Below are 17,537 nucleotides of genomic sequence, written 5' to 3' on the forward strand. Positions count from 1 at the left end.
CAACCAGACTGCAAAATGACGTCATATCACCCCTCTCCGGCCTGCGCTCGTGTTAAACGGGAGACGGCAGCGGGGCATGCAAACACACGCACCCTCAACAGCTCAGACACATGAAACAGTCCTTTCTTAAAATGCAGTAATTTAATTAACATTATAAAACTGTATTTGAAAGTCACCCCCCACAAGTTTCTGTTTCCTTTGTACATTTGGTAGAAATAAGGCAAAAAGTCAGAAACAACCAAGCAACTCACATTAATTATTGATCACCATGTCATGTATAAATATTACCAAACCCTGGGCTGCTGCTACAGGAAGCTTCTTCTTCCTGTATATAATATGTGTACATGTATCAGCATCACTGAAGGGACAGCAGCAGCAGAACTGGGCTTGCGTCAGTACAGCCCCAAAGAATTCTATTAAATACAAAATAAACAAGTGTCCCTGAAGCAGGGTGGGATTATTGTTCTTTGTTTAATTAACGCCTGCTGTTAGAAGCAGAAACAAAGAGCAGGTCAGAGGTGAAACTAAATTCAACATGTATATCTTTGCTTCCAGCATTAAATGAGATCACGTATTGAACAAAAAAATAACAACACTTCTTCCTTCCAGTCACAGAATCCACGCAAGCTCAACTGTTAAAGCTGTAGTGACTGCATGTCTGGGAGCTGTGCAAGTCTCTTCATGAAATGACTGGGTGTGTATTTCAGAGCTAAATCAAGACAGACAGGAACAGGAGTGGTGGAAGATGAAGAGAAGAGGACATAAAGGTAGAAAGAATAAAAACACAGAAAGGCTCGAGAACACGTGGAAATCCATTACTGAAATCTTATCCAAAGCTACAAAATTTGCTTTCATAAAAGCGGTTAAAACTCTATAAAAATCACCTCCCCCTCTCCCATCATGAATCAAACTGATCTCCAAAACAAGTGTATTGTAGAAACATTCATTGTTACAAGGCCATTTTAAATCAGGTGTTAGTTTACAGTGTGGGATTTACTTACAGTGCTTGTGTAACCACTGGCAGCGATTTTAAAGAAACACCCTCCCTAATTATTACGTTGGACAAAGCATGGTGAGTTGTGTTATTCCATTCGAACCTCTGGCACTGTGCTTAAACCTCCTGTGAAGGCTTGTTGCTATTAATGCGGTGAAAGGGAGAAACCGAACAAACGCACACGGCCCGGTCGACAGCATATAAAAGTCTCTGAAGTTCCACATGAAGTTCCACATGACTTAACAAAATAAAATGACAAACAAAACAGGAAATCACCCCTGATTGGCTCACAATTACCCCATGTGGCACGACGGTAATGTCCTGTAAACATTTCTCCAAATGTTTATAAAAACACTTTTCCTGTTTAAAACACAAAAATATATAGAAATTTATTTCACATGGTCATATATATATATATATATATATTTATATATTACTGAAGGCCTTAAAATATTTTCCATTCTGCTCCTTGAATGTCACAGTTCCCTTGAGTGGAGTTTGAGCCTTTGATGAACCTGAAAAACAAAAGCACACTTGTAATTTGTTCCTACCACAGAATTGACGAAAGCAAAATTCCAGATTAAAAAAATAATAATAAATTGAGCCAAACAAAGCGTTTAGCTGCTCACCATGCAAAACCTTAGTACACATTTTTATTCCTCCTTCTTCTGGCTGTGTTCCTTTTTATGCACCAGTGCCTTACGGAGGTACGGCATGATTAAAAAGGCTGTGAGGAAGAATACATGACCGCAGAAGTAGATGGATGAATACACCTGCAAAACAAAGATAAAATAAGTAAAGTTAAGTTTATTTACAGGTTTTTCTGCCGGTGACACCAAGCTTAATGAAGGTAAAAGTGATTGGCAACATATTCCTCTCCTGATGGTAAGGTTGAGTTACCTTGAGCCATCTGTCATAGGCAAAGAGGCAGAACGGCACCAGGGAGTAGCCCATGAAGAGCCAGTGGATCAGCTGCTGCACTACGTAGATGAGGGGGTAGAGCCAGCTGTTGGCCAGCTTCGTCAGCGCAGGACTGTCCCTCACCAGAGCCTGCGCCTGCCATGCACACGCAGCCAAACAGCGTAAAAGATGGGGATATAATGAACTGGCGCCAAGCTCTCAGTGGTCAGTGTTTAACTGCAAGCTCATCCAGCACTGAGGTACATCTGATCAATAGTGTTGTACTATTTATTAGCTAGTGACTCTAGGTGACAATAAATTATAGGTTGGAAGTTGTATCTTTTGAGAAAATAACATCAGGCGAGAACTGTATCCATCAAGTGTATAATTATCAGATATAGTGACCTACCTGTCTCTCTACAATAATGATCAAAAACTCCATGGAAAAGCACAAGACATATCCAGAGTGCAGGCCGTGCCAAATGGCCAGAAAGAACAGTGTGGTCACATGAGACAGGGTTTTATTGCCCAGGAACCTCAAACGCTTGAAGACATGTCTGAAAAAGGGGAAGAGAAAAAACAGAGTCAAGACTTTTGCATCTGCAATTTTTGACTTAAAACATCCACACAGCCAGAATTCAGGTACCAAGTCTGCACTGCGAGCACTCGCTGACATGGAAGTGGTTGTTGCATAGCAACTAAAGTTATAATAAATCCTTTCAGCAACTTTACATTCCCTACAAGGGTACTCTGGTGGCCCAGAGCACAGCGTTATAAAATCTTACACCCGTGCTCATACATTGTTTTTCAAATCCCCAAAGCAGTGTTTTTCTTTCCCCTTAATTCACACGGTGAGAAGATGTAAGAGTGGTTGTAGAGAGCAGGGTCACACAAATAAGTCCAGGGCCTTTACAGCATCATTAAACCTCATGTTTGTGACTGTGTGCAATGCTACAAATGAGGTGTGGGTGAACAGCATAGACCCACGCTGGGCTAAGAGGAAAGGCTAGTGTTGGATACGAAGGAAATATGACCAAATGCAGAGATCAGTGGTTCGGTCAGTTATTTACAGAGAAAGTGAGCGACTAAACACATCTGTGTGGAGCAAACATCAACAGAAGTTTACACTGTTTTCTCTTGTAATCGCTTGCTGCATCACTTCTCTTCTGCATGTTTAATGAGAACTGATTAAGGAATTATCATCACCAGTCATTTATCTAAATGAGCCGGCCCTTAATACTCATGTTAAAATGATCTTCAATTAAATTTTCTCTATGCAAACAGAAAGGAGTAGATTTTTTTTTTTATAAAAGACACTTTTACTTAGTTCTTAGTTGGAGGATTAATAAACCTTAATTAGTACAGCTTCACTGATGCACGGTGGTGTTTAAGTTGTGTATCATGTGAACTTGCAGCAACAACTGAGGCTTATTTATTGTGCGCGTGTGTGCATATACAACTATAAATATCTGTGACAACTCCCCATGTTTATCCCAAAGGTGCTGTTCACTGGCAAATTACCTTGGTTTTAATTAGGAACTAAAGGCTACTCTCATATCTGCTGAACACCATGTTTTTTGGGACGGAAACTATTTTAGGAGACAACTGTTTTATTTCTAACCACAGCACTTTGTCAACCAGATGCCATCTGATTTATTAATGTGTTGACAAACCTGCATTTCTCCAGCCTTATCAGCTTTTCACTCTCCATCCACCTTTTTTACCCAATGAGGACTTGACTTCTTCCCGTGACGAGTCTCAAGCCATTAAAAACACCTCCAGATAGAGGTGTATTTGTCATCACATCCTTTCTGTGAATGACTGCCACATGTGCATATCGGACTGAACTGTCATCTACTTCACTGTTATCAGCCAAGTAAATATTTAACTTTTACACCCCCACCTGAAGTATAAGCAAGACAGATTTCCAGCTGAACACTGACCTGGCAGCCCAGGCATTTGTGTTGATGTTGAAGGAAGCAATGGTTCCTCCAAAAAGCGGCGTGGTTTCAAAGAGCCACACCTTCATATTGGCACAGGCGTCCCACTGGTGCTTCCCATCCACCACCCCATTGTAGCCTAAGCCCGATAATATACATGAACCTTCCTGCAACACAAAAGGTGCTTAACATTATTTGCTTGTGTGTATCTCATGCAACACAACAATCTTATTTTGGATCGTGGGGAGCCATGAAACTAAATAATTCACATGTGGATGTGTGCAAAGCTGATGATGTAAATGAGCATGCTGTGGTGAGACTTTTCCATAACTAAGGTCTGTTGGGAACTATATGTTCTATAAAAATAGATATATTTTAGGAAGCAAAATCAGACCAAGAGGGTACTCACCGCTATTACCCAGCAACTGACGTATTTATACAAACCGAATTTAGCCCAAAGCAGGATAAACGCACAGCGATACCAGAACGGCTGAGCCTGTGAAGAGAACAGAGTTAAAGGGTGATGCTTCAACTTCAACTGTCTCACACAGAGACATGTACAGTAAGTGTACGGTCTCACCTCATACTCATCTGTTAAGTAGTAGCTGTCTGGGTAATAGGGGCTAAATACTGCATATAGCACCAGGCAGACAAAGCCCAGACCAAACCGTTTTAAAGCTGGTATCAAGCTGAAAGAGAAGGGAAGGGGAAAGAGGTGGAACCAGAGAAAGTAATGGTGTTAAATGTGCGGCCTGAACACTCGACAGCTTATTCCTCTTCAGATTTTCTGGCTCTTCCACCTGTTTGGAGGTTTTCCAGGGCAGTCTGTCAGCTCTCCAGCCACCAGCCTCTGGTAGCTGCGTAGTGTGAACTGGGGTCCTACTAGGAAACCGCCGTAGAAGTAGCAGAAGCCGCACACCTCTAGCAGAGAGGGCACAGACCGCAGCGCTGACTTCTTCTGCTCTGAGCTCAGCTGGGACTGAAATTTAATAAAGTGGAACGGTTTGAAACAATAAAAACAGAAGTGTGACAGATATCATAGAGGAGAGAACAGAAGGTAAATAGGCCATCTATGAAGCCACTGCACTAAATACTCATTAACTACTAAAAACGTGACCTTTGACATTCACTAGGAGATAATATCAATCACATGACAGCTCATACCAACACAGCATTAAATAGAGACACACAAATGAGCATAATAAATACTTAAATGAATATAAATGAACAAAACAACCTGCCATACGCCACTTGTCCTGTGTTGGGACATTGTCGTGGTGAGGCACTAACGTTTAAAGTTTGTTGGAACCTTCACAACGATAGTTTGGTTTTATTCAGTAGCCGAGTGTAGCAGCTTCTTGCTCTTCATTTGTACAATGATCATCTATTTCAAACTTTGAACAACTATTGTCTCCCACTTTTTGATAGTCCAAACAAAGAACATTTGAAGCCAAAAAAAATTGAAAGAAACAAAGTGCAACGAATAATGAGCAACTCACAGCGTCCTTCCTGCCGTCATAGTAATCAAGCGACAACCCTGTAATTAAAAAAATGCATCTTGTGTTAGAAGCTATGCAAGGTTGAGCAGAACAAACTTTCTTATCGCTACATTAATCGCTCACTAGAGAATATGGTAAGATAGCGCTGCACCGTTATTAAGCAACAGGGTTTGTGTAACCTGAGCGCTTCAGAGTCATAACACACTTACCAATAAGTTTAAGTGTGAGGACACAATGAGGCATAGTCCACTTGATGTCATACTTCTCGGTTGCTGTGTAGTAATACCCTGCCAGCAGGTATAACTACAGAGGACGGAAGGGAAGGAAATCACAAAGCAAGTCTAAATATGAGCTGCACTTTAATTTAATACCGTTTTTGCTCTATCTTGCTCCAGTCTGATGTTTTTGTTCAATGTTATATAGCGGCTGCAAACAAAGAAATTTCCCCATTGTGGCATTAATAAAGTCTAATCTGATCAAACTCAGAAAATTATTTAACAATAAAATGGCTTGTTAAAAGAAGGTCATTGTTCTTGTGCTGCATATGAGGTGAACGGTTTGTTGGCATTAACAAAGTCATTAAAGAAAATCAAAAAATGCAGCTGCAGAAAGTAGCTGTAAACAAGCTGCAGTAAAAGGCACTGCAGGGAAAGCCGGGTTCTGGACAGGCGGGGGCCAATGCTGTAAATTAAGCCAGCACACACGGAAAACAGAGGGAGCCTCACCATTTGAAAGGTAAAGCTGCTCAGGACGGCTGTTACTGTCCTTCCCATGAGCCTCAGCATCAGGAACTGCACAAGGACGCATACTGTGGAGTGACAGAGCTGAGACCCTAGGAGGGAGACAGAGGGGGGAGACAGAGGGGGGAGACGGTGGTGAGTGCAGTCAGGTGTGGCCTGGAAGACTGGACACGACAGCTGCATGTCCTCTCCGCAGTTCAACGGCAGAGAAGGATATGCAATGACATGATGGCCTGTACGTGATAACAGACTGGAAATAAGCTTCTCCAAACAGTGTTGGAGGAAAAGGCGCTCCACAACGACAAAGACAAGGCAACAGACCTGCTGTAACATCCAAGTGCAGCCACAAAGGATAAGAAAAGAAGGAAACGAGTGTTAGCGTTTAGAGCATCGCTGAAGTTAGTTATGCTTAGCAAGGTCATCTTTGAATCCTGCCCACACGAGTGTGACATAAAATACTGAATAGCATTAACATTCAGATGTAAAGCTCCAGATTTAAGTCTGCTGATCCAATCTGTTAGAAGACAGCACATTTACATAGGGATGTTATTGATTATTGATTTTTTTTATCATGCACAGATCTTCAACTAAAGCTGATGAAGAAGAGAGCAGCAAGTATTAAGTCATGTAAACAATGCAACAACAGGTAGTGGATATGAAATCAACTCCTTTCTGATCTAAACTTCAGTTACTGAAACTTGTCGCTGTGTTGTTGACGTCTGTTCCATCCCCATTACACGGCCTTAAACCAGCTCCTCGTCTCACCAAAGTTGAATGCTCCGAGGGCCAGTCCAGAGACAACGTGGAACAAGTGGATGACTGTGGTGGACTTGTAGAACAGAAAATGTCGGTACACCAGGGCACAAAGATACCCTGCAGGAGAGACGGAGAGAGAGGCTCTGTTAGTGGACAGACACTGTGTTCTTTCACACCGGCCAAGTGAGCTACTGTGAACACCTCCTGGTTTCACCAGCGTGACCTTGTGGTGCACATGCAGGACGTGCGTGTGTGTGTGTGTGTCTGCAAATCTGGCGTCTCAAGGAGACCGATAACGTTACATTTTTACATAGGGTCGTCAGGTTCAGTTTGTTCTTGTCCACAGTTTGACTCAGAGGAGGATCTCACAATCAGCTGTTAGAGCAGATGAAAACGATCAAGGACATCCGATTGTGTCCTTCCAGACAACATCACTGAACTAGAACTGAAATCAAAGAGGGGACATCAGAGGCATGTGTCCGTCTCCATCTCTTGCACAAAAAAGGCTTAAAAATTAGAACTTATCAGAACTCATCTGAAACTGTAAATAACATTCTGTTCCCTTCTGGCCAATTCAATATTATGAGAATAAAATCTATATTTGTATTTTCTTTTCACTTAATCTCTGTGAAAAAGTGAAACTAACAATGAGGTCATCTTAGTGATGTTGGTGCAGTCAAAGCCTGATTAGCTACAGATCTTCATTGTTTTCCAAGAACTAAACACACATTCAGCGTGAGTCACAGTTCACTGGGTGACGCTGTCCTTCATTATGACGTAAAAGGTCACAGTAGTTTATTTTGATCTAACCTCCAAACTTTATGGCAAACTCCACTGCCATAAACATCCAAAACTGCAAATATAATATTATTGTTGCTGTTGTTTATTGGGTACCGTTCTTCTTCGTGGCATGTTGCCTGCGCCTGTGGTTGCAGAAGTACAGAAATATCAATAAAATGAAAGTGGTTTTCCTTTGATGAGGTCTAATGACATTTAAGAACACGTTGCAGCACCAGACTTATCCATTTAAAACACTCACAATCCAATTAATGAAGCGTAAAGCTGCTGCAGGGCTAATCACCTGAATTGGATATACAGCCTTAAAAGCTCCTTGTGAAATAGACTCCGAGCTGTTGATATTTTAAGTAACTCTACTGTTTGCGCTACCCTGACTTTCTGCATAGTCTGCGATCGGACCTTCACGCGAGTCCAAATACCAATCAAGACGCCAGTTCTAGGTCATCAGAGACAAACAGTCACGATTCTTCCCGTTTACGCCCATTTATGAGGAAAAACCAGGAAATTGCAAGCTGGGCCTTCGCTCAACTGTAGTCGTGTTGCAAAACAGAGGGCTGAGCAGAGCCCAAGTCAAGTCAACCTATGTATAACAACAGAACAGTGGTACTACTATCGGCAGCTACATCTACAATATCAGGAAGTGCACATTAAGCAAGACCAGTGCAACCAGTTGACTCAGGGGATTGGCATTAGTCTGATCTGACTGTCTTTCCTCAACCTCAGTGAACTTGTGCAGTAGCACATGAAGTATTTTTCCTCACTGGAGTGCTGTTACTTTTCCAGTTACTAATCAGACCTCCTGGTCAGCAGAAATGAACATTGCATGGTTTCTCTGGCCCAGTCCCAGCGCCCCTGTGCCCTAAACCCTTCATTTTGAGCGTTCACGCGTGAGGGTGTCCCACTTCTCCGCTGGGTGCGGGGCAGGGCCTCGGAAACGTGTCTTAACCGGTCTGTAAAAAAGAAAGGGGGACGCGTCCATGTGTCAGAGCAAAGTTCTGAGAGGGCAGCGTGGAGGACGCCCACCCCGTCCACTCAGCCCACTCAGCCCAGTGGACGTGCAGCAGCCCGGTGTTACAGCGGGTCCAGTCGTAACGCGGCACCTGCGCCGCTGTAATGAAGCTCAGAGCTGATTATTTCCACAGACTGACCTCCACTCAGACAACATGCTAATCCTCCACCCACAACAGGTCCATCTATGCGGAGGAGGGCACGCTGGCTCCGCGCTCACATGACCCGCTTGTCTGGTTTATTATGTGGTGCCGTTTGATTAAGGCCGAGCAAACCGGTCGATATTCGACACGACGCGCGCGCACGGGGGGAAAAACTAAGAAGTTAGCATGTGTCAGTGAACTAACAGCCACAAGTTAGCCGCCGGCAGCGGCAGCGGGTCCCGGCGAAGTTGGTGCCTCGTCGTCCAGTTTAATTCGAGGCTCCGGGAGAATAGTTGCTTCTCTCCTGGAAGCCCGTCACCGATTGTTTAAAAGCAACGTTCCGCTGTTTACCCAGGGTGACAACGAACCCGCACCGCCCCGGTGCGGTGCGGTCCGGGGCAATGAGTGACAGTTAACCGTTGTTAGCGGTGACAGGTAGAACCAGCGGCGAGAGCGGCGACCTTCATTGAAGCCGCCGCCGGTGCGGGCCGGCTAGCGGAGCGAGCGGTCCACTTACCGGTTAAAATAGACAAGATGAGTCGAACTGCTGGCTCCGGAGAACCTAGAGACTCGGACAGTTTCTCCAGCAAGGGAGCCGCCATCTTTCTTGTGGGCGGAAACGTTCGCTGGCGTCGGTGCAGACAGCTAGCGGTCCTGACTCAAGACACTCACCCACCCAGCGCATCCACACACAGTTAAACCGTATGGCCCTTCTCCGCCCCGTCTACCGGACTCTCCCCCCTTTGGCATAGTTTTATCGGCTATAATCGTAACACTTCGGGGCCAAAGGCCGTGGTCGGCCCTTTAAGCAACCCAGCCTGGATTATGTAACGAACTGTGTCACTGTAGTGCATTAAATGTTTTAGCGATAAAGCCTTCGTAAGGAACCCCTCGTGGTTTTGTAATGCGACAGTGCCCCCGTGTGGTGACATTGTGGTTTAACGGCGACGTTGGCTGCACCGCCATAGAACTAGGGAAGTAGCCTGGAATGTCAATGCTGTTCTTATTTTGAATCCGTGTGCATTATTGATATGATTGGGTGATGGCCGGTCACGTGGTTGCGGTAACACGCACACAGCACGGTGGGAGGCTCCTAACATGCATATGGTTAGCGAATGTGGAGATATATTAGACTGGGCTGAACAGCACAGCTCCAGTGCTAACAGGATGACACTGGATTCAACTGAGCAAAACACGTCGAGCAAACAATAAACGTGTCTGGTTGAATCATTAATTGATACGTTCATTATTTTTCAACAGATTTAGTGGGCTTCTCTTTTTAGAGAAACCTGCTAGAGAAATATCTAAAGAGCAAATATTCCTGTGTTGCTTAATACGGGCTTGCTAAACTGAGTAGTACAACCATCATATTCCACGTTATCATGGTGTTAGATTCGTCCTCGTTTATGAAGCAACATAAAATTGATATAGCATCAGAAAAAAAGACCATACATCTATTCGATGGTTTATGTAGCCAAATTAACAATTTACGTTTAAAATATACTAACATAAGGAGTCTGTTTTGCCGCTTTGCATCTTGGGTATGCAAAACCGGTTGAACTGCCTTCCAATCAGATCAATGCATGCCCAAAGGGGCGGGGCATTGGTTGTCAGCAACTCGGCGCCGCTACTTATCAAATTATTTAAAAAAGTGATGCTGGGTCTTGTGAACGAGTGTCATTTGGTGCACTGGAGGGGAAGTGACTTTTGACTTTTGCAAAAATAACGAAAAAAACATTTGCAACCAGAAGAAGAGGACCACCGGATGTTTGACCAGAAAAAAGTGGCCTGAACAAATACCGATTTTTATTATTTTTTTGTTTATCTACTAATGTTTGATGTACTTAGTAAAATAATAATAAACATATTAAGCCTATTTGTCATCCGTAAGAATACATTACACAGTAGGGCTTCAGCTATATTACAGTAACATACGCGATGACCTTGAACGCATCGTGACATTAAGCTTTCCCCTTCCTCAAATGGGGAGATGCGTTTGAGGGCGTGCTGTCGTAAACCAATGGAGACCAGCCTGAGGAGGGGTTATCATTTTCAGCTTTATAAATACACGGAGCTGCTCTCTCGCTTTTGCTCTTTCCCTCAGTCGAGGTGCACCCTAGTGGACAGTTGATACGGTTGTAATTGTCAGAAAAGACCTCACAAAAACCCGCAAACATGTCCAGGAAATTCTTCGTTGGTGGAAACTGGAAGATGAACGGCGACAAGAAGAGCCTTGGGGAGCTCATCGACACCCTGAACGGAGCCAAGGTGGACCCCAATGTCGGTAAGAGGGTTTCAGGCTCCTTTCAGCAGGTGCCTCCTTTTTGTGTTGACCTCTCAGTTTTTGTGCGTGTTTGCACGTGCTTCAAGTCATATTGTCGTGATTTTGATTAACGTTACGTGTTCACGTTTCGTTTCCTCTTTACGCGAGAACCGGGTTTCCATCCAGAGTCAAAATGGCTCATTCAATGACACGCTTAACACCGCAGTCTCCTCCGTTTGACGTCTTGCCCAATCCGCCACCGGTGCGAGCAGAACGCGTGAACCAACGCAGACAGGGACGCCCGATTACCGACGAGGCGCACGGACGCCAACATGTCGGCGGCGGGCGTGCGTTCGCGGCAGCACGTACACCAGCAGCCTGTTCTGCCTCTGCCGGAAAGCCGCAAGTGGTGCTGCTCCTTTATCGCTGCGCAGTAAGAGAGGTGATGACAAATATAGCGACCTGTAACCCGTCTGAAGTTTATTCAACGAAGTTTATCGATTCCACCTGAGAGTTGATTAAGCGCGTAATAAACACCGCAATCTCTGGGAAAACACGCGAGTATTCTGTTTTCCCAAGGCTCCTGAATGCATCAGTAGACATTATCTCCTTCTATGCTACAGATGGATTAGAACACCTCTATCATTGTATTTTATACGTGCATGTTACTGTAGATCCCGGCAGACAGGCTCCGACTGTGTCTAGGCCTGTTTCCGCTGTCAGCGCCTGTGCTGCTCCTTCGCCGCTGTTATGCAACTGTCACAGCAGAGCAGACACAGGCCTGATCCTGGCTCATACTGGCCTGACTCTTTCCCTGGACCTTGCTCCATTATCGAATCCGCCCACTCGCAGGGCCAGACTGAAACTCAAGCTGGCTTTTCCCCAGTAGCCCCTCTGCGGAGTTTTAAAGTCAGAGTTCATCCGTGTTGAATATTTAATGCGGTCCATTTGACCTTTTGAACCCCTGCTCCTGACTTTTCCTTGGCTTCTCCAGAATGCAGCCTCGCCGTCGACCTTTCGGAGGCTGAACCCAGGCCTTTGGTGCAGCGACGCTGGGAACAAATGACCTTTTACCAAACCAATAATAACGAGGGCTGTTTAATATAGCCTCTCGTGACCCCAAAGGTTTAGTTACATAGTGAATGTCAGTGTCCTGCCTTTACTGTACTGTGCAGACTGTGCAGCTGTTGACTTTGATAAAGTCGTGTTTGCACACGAGGGCAAACATTTTATGTTTATATAAAGTGTAAACTGTATCACTGTCAAACAGTGACATCATAGTGTTTCCTAATAAAACAGTTTAGCAATTGTGCATTTGTGGCATTAAACAATGTTGTTGATGAATTTTGTTGAGTACAATTGCTAATGTAATTTTTTAAATTCATTTATGCGTCCTTCTGTTCTTTGGCGTTAATAGAGGTGGTTTGCGGTGCTCCTTCTATCTACCTGGACTTCGTCAGGTCCAAGCTGGACCGTAAGTTTGGTGTGGCTGCTCAGAACTGCTACAAAGTTCCCAAGGGTGCCTTCACTGGGGAGATCAGGTTCGTTGAGTCTCCATTTGGCCGCTTTTCAGATATTTTGGTTATTATGTTACAGTACATCATAAATGCACTGTTTTCAATACGTCTGAGTATTAGAACAGATGTTTTTTATACTGTATCTGTTAACAGCCCTGCAATGATCAAGGACTGTGGGTTGGAGTGGGTGATCCTCGGACACTCGGAGCGGCGCCATGTCTTCGGTGAGAGCGATGAGGTAATGCTGGATGGATTTTGTCCTTTTCTTCGCTCGTGCACCAAGTTTATCAATGTCTGTAGGATCCTCGCGCGTGTGCATGTGCACGTTGTGATCAGACTTGTGCCTGTCGTTGTGTCAGCTCATAGGCCAGAAGACAGCCCACGCTCTGGAGAACGGTCTGGGCGTCATCGCCTGCATCGGCGAGAAGCTGGACGAGAGAGAGGGCGGCATCACCGAGAAGGTCGTCTTTGAACAGACCAAGGTCATTGCAGGTATGAGATCCTTGATGGCCTCACTGTGGACAGGAGTCGTTTACTAGAGACCTTAAACACGTTTTGTGCACACTGGAAATCAGAAGTCTTGTGAAATACAAATTCAGGTCTTATCATTTTTTTCTTTTGTCTCTTTTGCAGACAATGTAAAGGACTGGAGCAAGGTTGTGCTTGCTTATGAGCCTGTGTGGGCCATTGGCACCGGAAAGACTGCCTCCCCACAGCAGGTAACTGTTTGAAACGTTGTGGATTTACAGATTCATCTTCATCTTGTTGTTCTTATAATTACTACAACATTCTCCTACTCAAACCCATCATGACATACAGTATCTGTTTCCTGTGTGATTCTTCAGGCCCAGGAGGTTCATGAGAAGCTGAGGGGGTGGCTGAAGACCAACGTGTCTGAGGCTGTTGCTAACTCTGTTAGGATCATTTATGGAGGTCAGTCAAGGTGACGAGTCGCTGACTGTTCTTGTTCCATTGTCAGATCTGTGCTCATTAGCCTTGTTGTTCTCAGGCTCTGTCACCAGTGGCACCTGTAAAGAGCTGGCTTCGCAGAAGGATGTGGACGGCTTCCTTGTGGGCGGAGCCTCCCTCAAGCCAGAATTTGTCGCCATCATCAACGCTAAGGCATAGAGGAAAAAGAAACGGGCAGCTGCAAGGTGACTGTGTCCAGATGATCAGAGGCCGACCTCATTCAGACGATCCAGTTACATCAGCACTTAGTTCTCCTCCCCTCATTCAAAGTATTTGTGTAATGATGTCATTCCCTCCTTTTCCTTTCTCATTATGTTTTGGAGTATATTTAGTTGTGAAGAAAAGGGACAGGTTGACGCATTCACTGTACTGCACTGAAAAGAGTTAGTCCACTGAGAAAAGTCTGTTTCATACCAACTTCCACACAAAGTGCTCAAGCTGTAAAGACTGACGGTTACACCCTGAGGTGGACCAGCAGTCGGCGCCTTTACTTGAAAAGTTTACAGACTTTCATGTGTGAGCAGTGTCACCGCTCTTGTCAATCAGAGTCTTTTGTCTTTTTAATACTGGTGTCTCTTTGTGTAATTATGATGTTTTGTGGCTTTCATCCCCCTGTAGATCTGCATGTTCTACTTTCTCTTTGGCTGTTTAGCCATGAGGGAGGTTTCCATTATATGGTAATTATATTGTGTTACAGTGGGAAGACTGTAAGGAAACATTATAATAAACTGATTAGACATTGTCCCAGTGTTTTGTTCCTTCTATTTTTAAATAACCATGCTCTCTGACAGAATACATACAACTAGGTTGGATGGCTAGGTTTAGGTCCTTCATTGTGCATGCACGATGGCTGTGCCACTGGTAATTTCAACACGTATCAGGTTACAGGCGCTCACTCCTTCTAAGACAATGCCATGCAGAGGAGCAACTGACTGCTATTTTTATCCTGACTAAATGAAAATATGCTGCTATGAAAGATTCATGGATCAGGGGAGAATAGTTTTTTTTCCAATTACAACTCTGCACTTGTTAAATTGTAAATGAAAACCCAAAACACAGGGCGAGTATTCATCACCACGTCTGCTTTGTTAAAACTCAGCTCTATCCCCACTGCAGGTCTACCGTGTGACGGATGTTCTCCGATTACCAACCAGCCTCTAATACTTCACACTCTCCATTGGCCACACAGTAAAAGTCTGCTATAGTCCAGTTTTATGATGCCTCCTGTATTTTTCAACACAATATAGAATCTCAGCGCAAGAATGAGATGTGTGATGCAACAAAGGTCCTGTCCTGTGGTGCTGTCCCACACGTGCACTTCACTGATCTGGCCAAAAGTCCCGCACTGTGTATAATTACAGCTAATGACTGAGAATGAGGAAAAAAATTATGAACCAGATGATATATCATAGTCATGTATTGCGTTGTTTTGCTTTTCTGATATCAGGCTGACTGCCATATTACTAGAACTAAATTAAATTAATAAAAATTACATATTTTATTGCAGTGATTATATTTGATACATATAAACGTGTTGTACTGCTACCACCGGAACACCTTTTCCTGCAGGCAGTACCGCACGCGTCCAGCAGGCGCGTGCCCTGCGCCCCCGGTCCCGCAGGGGGCGCTGGTGCGTCGCACCGAACCCTGCGTGGCTTTCAGTGTCATGTCCGTGTTTACAAGCGGAGCGTGACGTTCGCGGACTCGCAAGAAAGACGCCCCCAAAGAGCAACTCGGCGCTCTTCATTCCCCGTAATAGTGTCCGAAATGCACTCGCTGAAGGCGTTCCTCGACGAGCGGCTGGCCGCGGCCGCGGAGGAGATATTCGGAGCCGTGGAGAAGACGATAGCCGAGTACAAAGAGGAGATTTCCCGTTCGAAAGATTTAGAAATCACCCGTCTCCGGTTGCAGCTGAAGCTCCTCAAGTCAGGTGCGTTTGAATGAAAAAGTCCAATGACACCTCGTGACGCCTGCGTTCATTCTAGTTCACGTCGAAATGCTTCTGATTCCGTGTTTCCCCCCGTTTAGATCCCCGGGTTGGCAGATGCCTTGGAGCCCAGCTGCAGCCTTCCTCCCATCATCATCCTCCTCCTCCCCCTGAGCAGCATCAGTCCATTCTCATAGCAGAGGCTCCCGAGCCCCAGCACAGCGAGGAGGACGTGGACCAGGAGCAGCCGGAACCCTCGCAGGTGAAGAAGGAGCAGCAGAAGAGCCACAGGGATTTCTGGATGGAGCAGGACGCGGAGCAGCTGGAAGGCCTCGAGTCCGACATGAAGGACTTCATCTCGTCCCCCACGGGCCCGAAGCTGAGTCTGCAGGAGCCACCTCTGCCCTTTCACTTCTACCACAGCAGCAGCAGCAGCAGCGACGACGCCAGGGACAAACCCTACAGCTGCTCCGTGTGCGAGAAGCGCTTCAGCAACTGCTCCCACCTGGCGGCCCACATCAGGACGCACACGGGCGAGAGGCCGTACAGGTGTGAAATATGCAGAAAGACCTTCATCACCACCAGCGCCCTGAACAGGCACCAGACCATCCACACCGAGGGCAAGCAGTTCATCTGCAGTCAGTGCGGGAAGTCCTTCAAGTGGATGGAGTCGCTGGGTCGTCACATGAGGAGCGTTCACAAGAGGGAGGACGTGCCTGTATGACTGTCTGCTGTGGGACACTGGAATTAAACTTAGATTACTTATGTTGTTATTGCCTCTGATTCATGTAGGATTTCATTATCAGCCATCCAGTGTGGGTAAACAAAAATGTAATATCGTCTTTATATGTTTCATTTGTAAATGCATTTTTCCCACTGTGGGAAAAATAACGTTTTTTTAATTCTTAAATGATGTTGTGAAATGTGCTTTGGACCTGATTTTGCCTTTTTGCACAGAAACAAAAGCTTTGTTTCATTAAGTGCAAATAAATGTTAGGACTACAGTCTCTGATCTACTTTCATATACACCAATAAATGAAAATGTGTTCTTCCAGAATAAAACTGAATGAATGAATGCGGTGGATGTGGTATTTTTCTGTGCTTTTTAATTCACTGTGTTCCAGCAGGTGGCAGTAACAGTGTTACAGCCACATTTTGCCACTGCACAGACCTCAGATCAGTAGGAAGTGATATTACTCAGCATAATAAGTCCTTTTGTGTTTTTGCTTCTCGTAATCGTCTGTTGAGGAACGGTTCAATACTGGACTGGAAGCTTCTTTAGCATAGATTTTGTATCCAGTGAATCTTCACCTTGTACTTTCAAAGATCTTGTTGCACACTTGGTGTTTAATGGGCTGAAGGGGAATCTCTCAGCAGTCCATACGAGTTAAAGACTTACACCAGGCACCATTAGTGGTGGAAGTTATCGGCTTATGGGCCGAAACAGAAACAGTAGGTAGAAAGTGATTCATTTTAGCTCGGTGGCTGCTGAAAAGTGGGCTGGTGGCGCCGGGTACTGAATGTCCTGGCTGTGCCTCCGCGCAGTCACGTTCAAACTCACGCAGCTCTGGCAAACGTGCCTGTAAATACATTGGGTTTGTCCCAAAGGTCGTGCATGCTCACTGAACCTCCCAGCACATGGTAGTAAAGCACGGACGGATAGAGGCCTTCCCCGAGAGTCGGAGCGCGCTCACTCCGTTTGCTTGAGCTGGTGATAATAAGTGCGGCGCGTTTCGAGGACGTCACTTCATCCTCATCGTGTTTGGGAACATCTCGTTGAACTGGATTATTATCACAGGCGATACTCACTCGGTGGAGAGCCCTCATGGACGCACGCGCAGGTGCTCTGTGCAGTAAACCACTCAGAACGAGTGTAGCGGAGCAGACAATTAAAACCACCGCCCCATAATGTCTCTGAAACGGGAAATGTGGATTAAACTGAACCTGCTGCTCAGGTTCACATGAGGAGTCAGGAGCAGTTGAGCGGATCTGTCTTAATGCACTGTAGAAAGTTTGTGGGAATCTTTGGGAAACATTTTGGTTGTTTGGTTGGAAGTAACCAAAGTTGGCTGATTGGCTCCAG

The 17,537-nt window shown here is 45.1% G+C and overlaps 3 protein-coding genes and 1 non-coding gene across 5 annotated transcripts; 2 read left to right on the forward strand and 2 right to left on the reverse strand.

The window, feature by feature from the left end:
- Positions 1 to 122: 122 nt before the first annotated feature.
- lpcat3 (lysophosphatidylcholine acyltransferase 3) lies at positions 123 to 9,725 on the reverse strand. 2 transcript variants are annotated; one of them, XM_029129025.3, is made up of 13 exons: positions 9,296 to 9,725; positions 6,839 to 6,946; positions 6,059 to 6,165; positions 5,543 to 5,636; positions 5,334 to 5,371; positions 4,635 to 4,813; positions 4,415 to 4,523; positions 4,244 to 4,330; positions 3,838 to 4,001; positions 2,304 to 2,451; positions 1,895 to 2,050; positions 1,624 to 1,767; positions 123 to 1,509 (listed from the first exon to the last, which is right to left on the reverse strand). In XM_029129025.3, exons 1-12 carry the CDS (start codon positions 9,378 to 9,380, stop codon positions 1,648 to 1,650), a joined length of 1,395 nt encoding a protein of 464 aa, XP_028984858.1. In that variant the 5' UTR covers positions 9,381 to 9,725; the 3' UTR covers positions 123 to 1,509; positions 1,624 to 1,647. The 2 variants fall into 2 exon arrangements, with proteins under 2 accessions (XP_028984858.1, XP_055359085.1); XM_055503110.1 differs by lacking the exons at positions 6,839 to 6,946; positions 9,296 to 9,725 and adding an exon at positions 6,395 to 6,808.
- Positions 9,726 to 10,043: 318 nt separating this feature from the next.
- Positions 10,044 to 10,099, reverse strand: LOC114843788 (U7 small nuclear RNA). The gene has a single exon (XR_003783644.1). It is a non-coding gene; the product is annotated as a U7 small nuclear RNA (small nuclear RNA).
- A 752-nt stretch (positions 10,100 to 10,851) lies between these two features.
- Positions 10,852 to 14,269, forward strand: tpi1b (triosephosphate isomerase 1b). The gene is made up of 7 exons (XM_029129082.3): positions 10,852 to 11,062; positions 12,459 to 12,582; positions 12,712 to 12,796; positions 12,918 to 13,050; positions 13,192 to 13,277; positions 13,404 to 13,491; positions 13,568 to 14,269. The coding sequence occupies exons 1-7, from the start codon at positions 10,954 to 10,956 to the stop codon at positions 13,684 to 13,686; spliced, it is 744 nt and encodes a 247-aa protein (XP_028984915.1). The 5' UTR covers positions 10,852 to 10,953; the 3' UTR covers positions 13,687 to 14,269.
- An 894-nt stretch (positions 14,270 to 15,163) lies between these two features.
- On the forward strand, positions 15,164 to 16,458 carry LOC114842958 (zinc finger protein 583-like). The gene is made up of 2 exons (XM_029129075.3): positions 15,164 to 15,457; positions 15,556 to 16,458. Exons 1-2 carry the CDS (start codon positions 15,295 to 15,297, stop codon positions 16,176 to 16,178), a joined length of 786 nt encoding a protein of 261 aa, XP_028984908.1. The 5' UTR covers positions 15,164 to 15,294; the 3' UTR covers positions 16,179 to 16,458.
- Positions 16,459 to 17,537: the final 1,079 nt, after the last annotated feature.

Source organism: Betta splendens, chromosome 16, assembly GCF_900634795.4.
Source record: "Betta splendens chromosome 16, fBetSpl5.4, whole genome shotgun sequence".
In the NCBI taxonomy this organism is placed as follows: domain Eukaryota; kingdom Metazoa; phylum Chordata; class Actinopteri; order Anabantiformes; family Osphronemidae; genus Betta; species Betta splendens.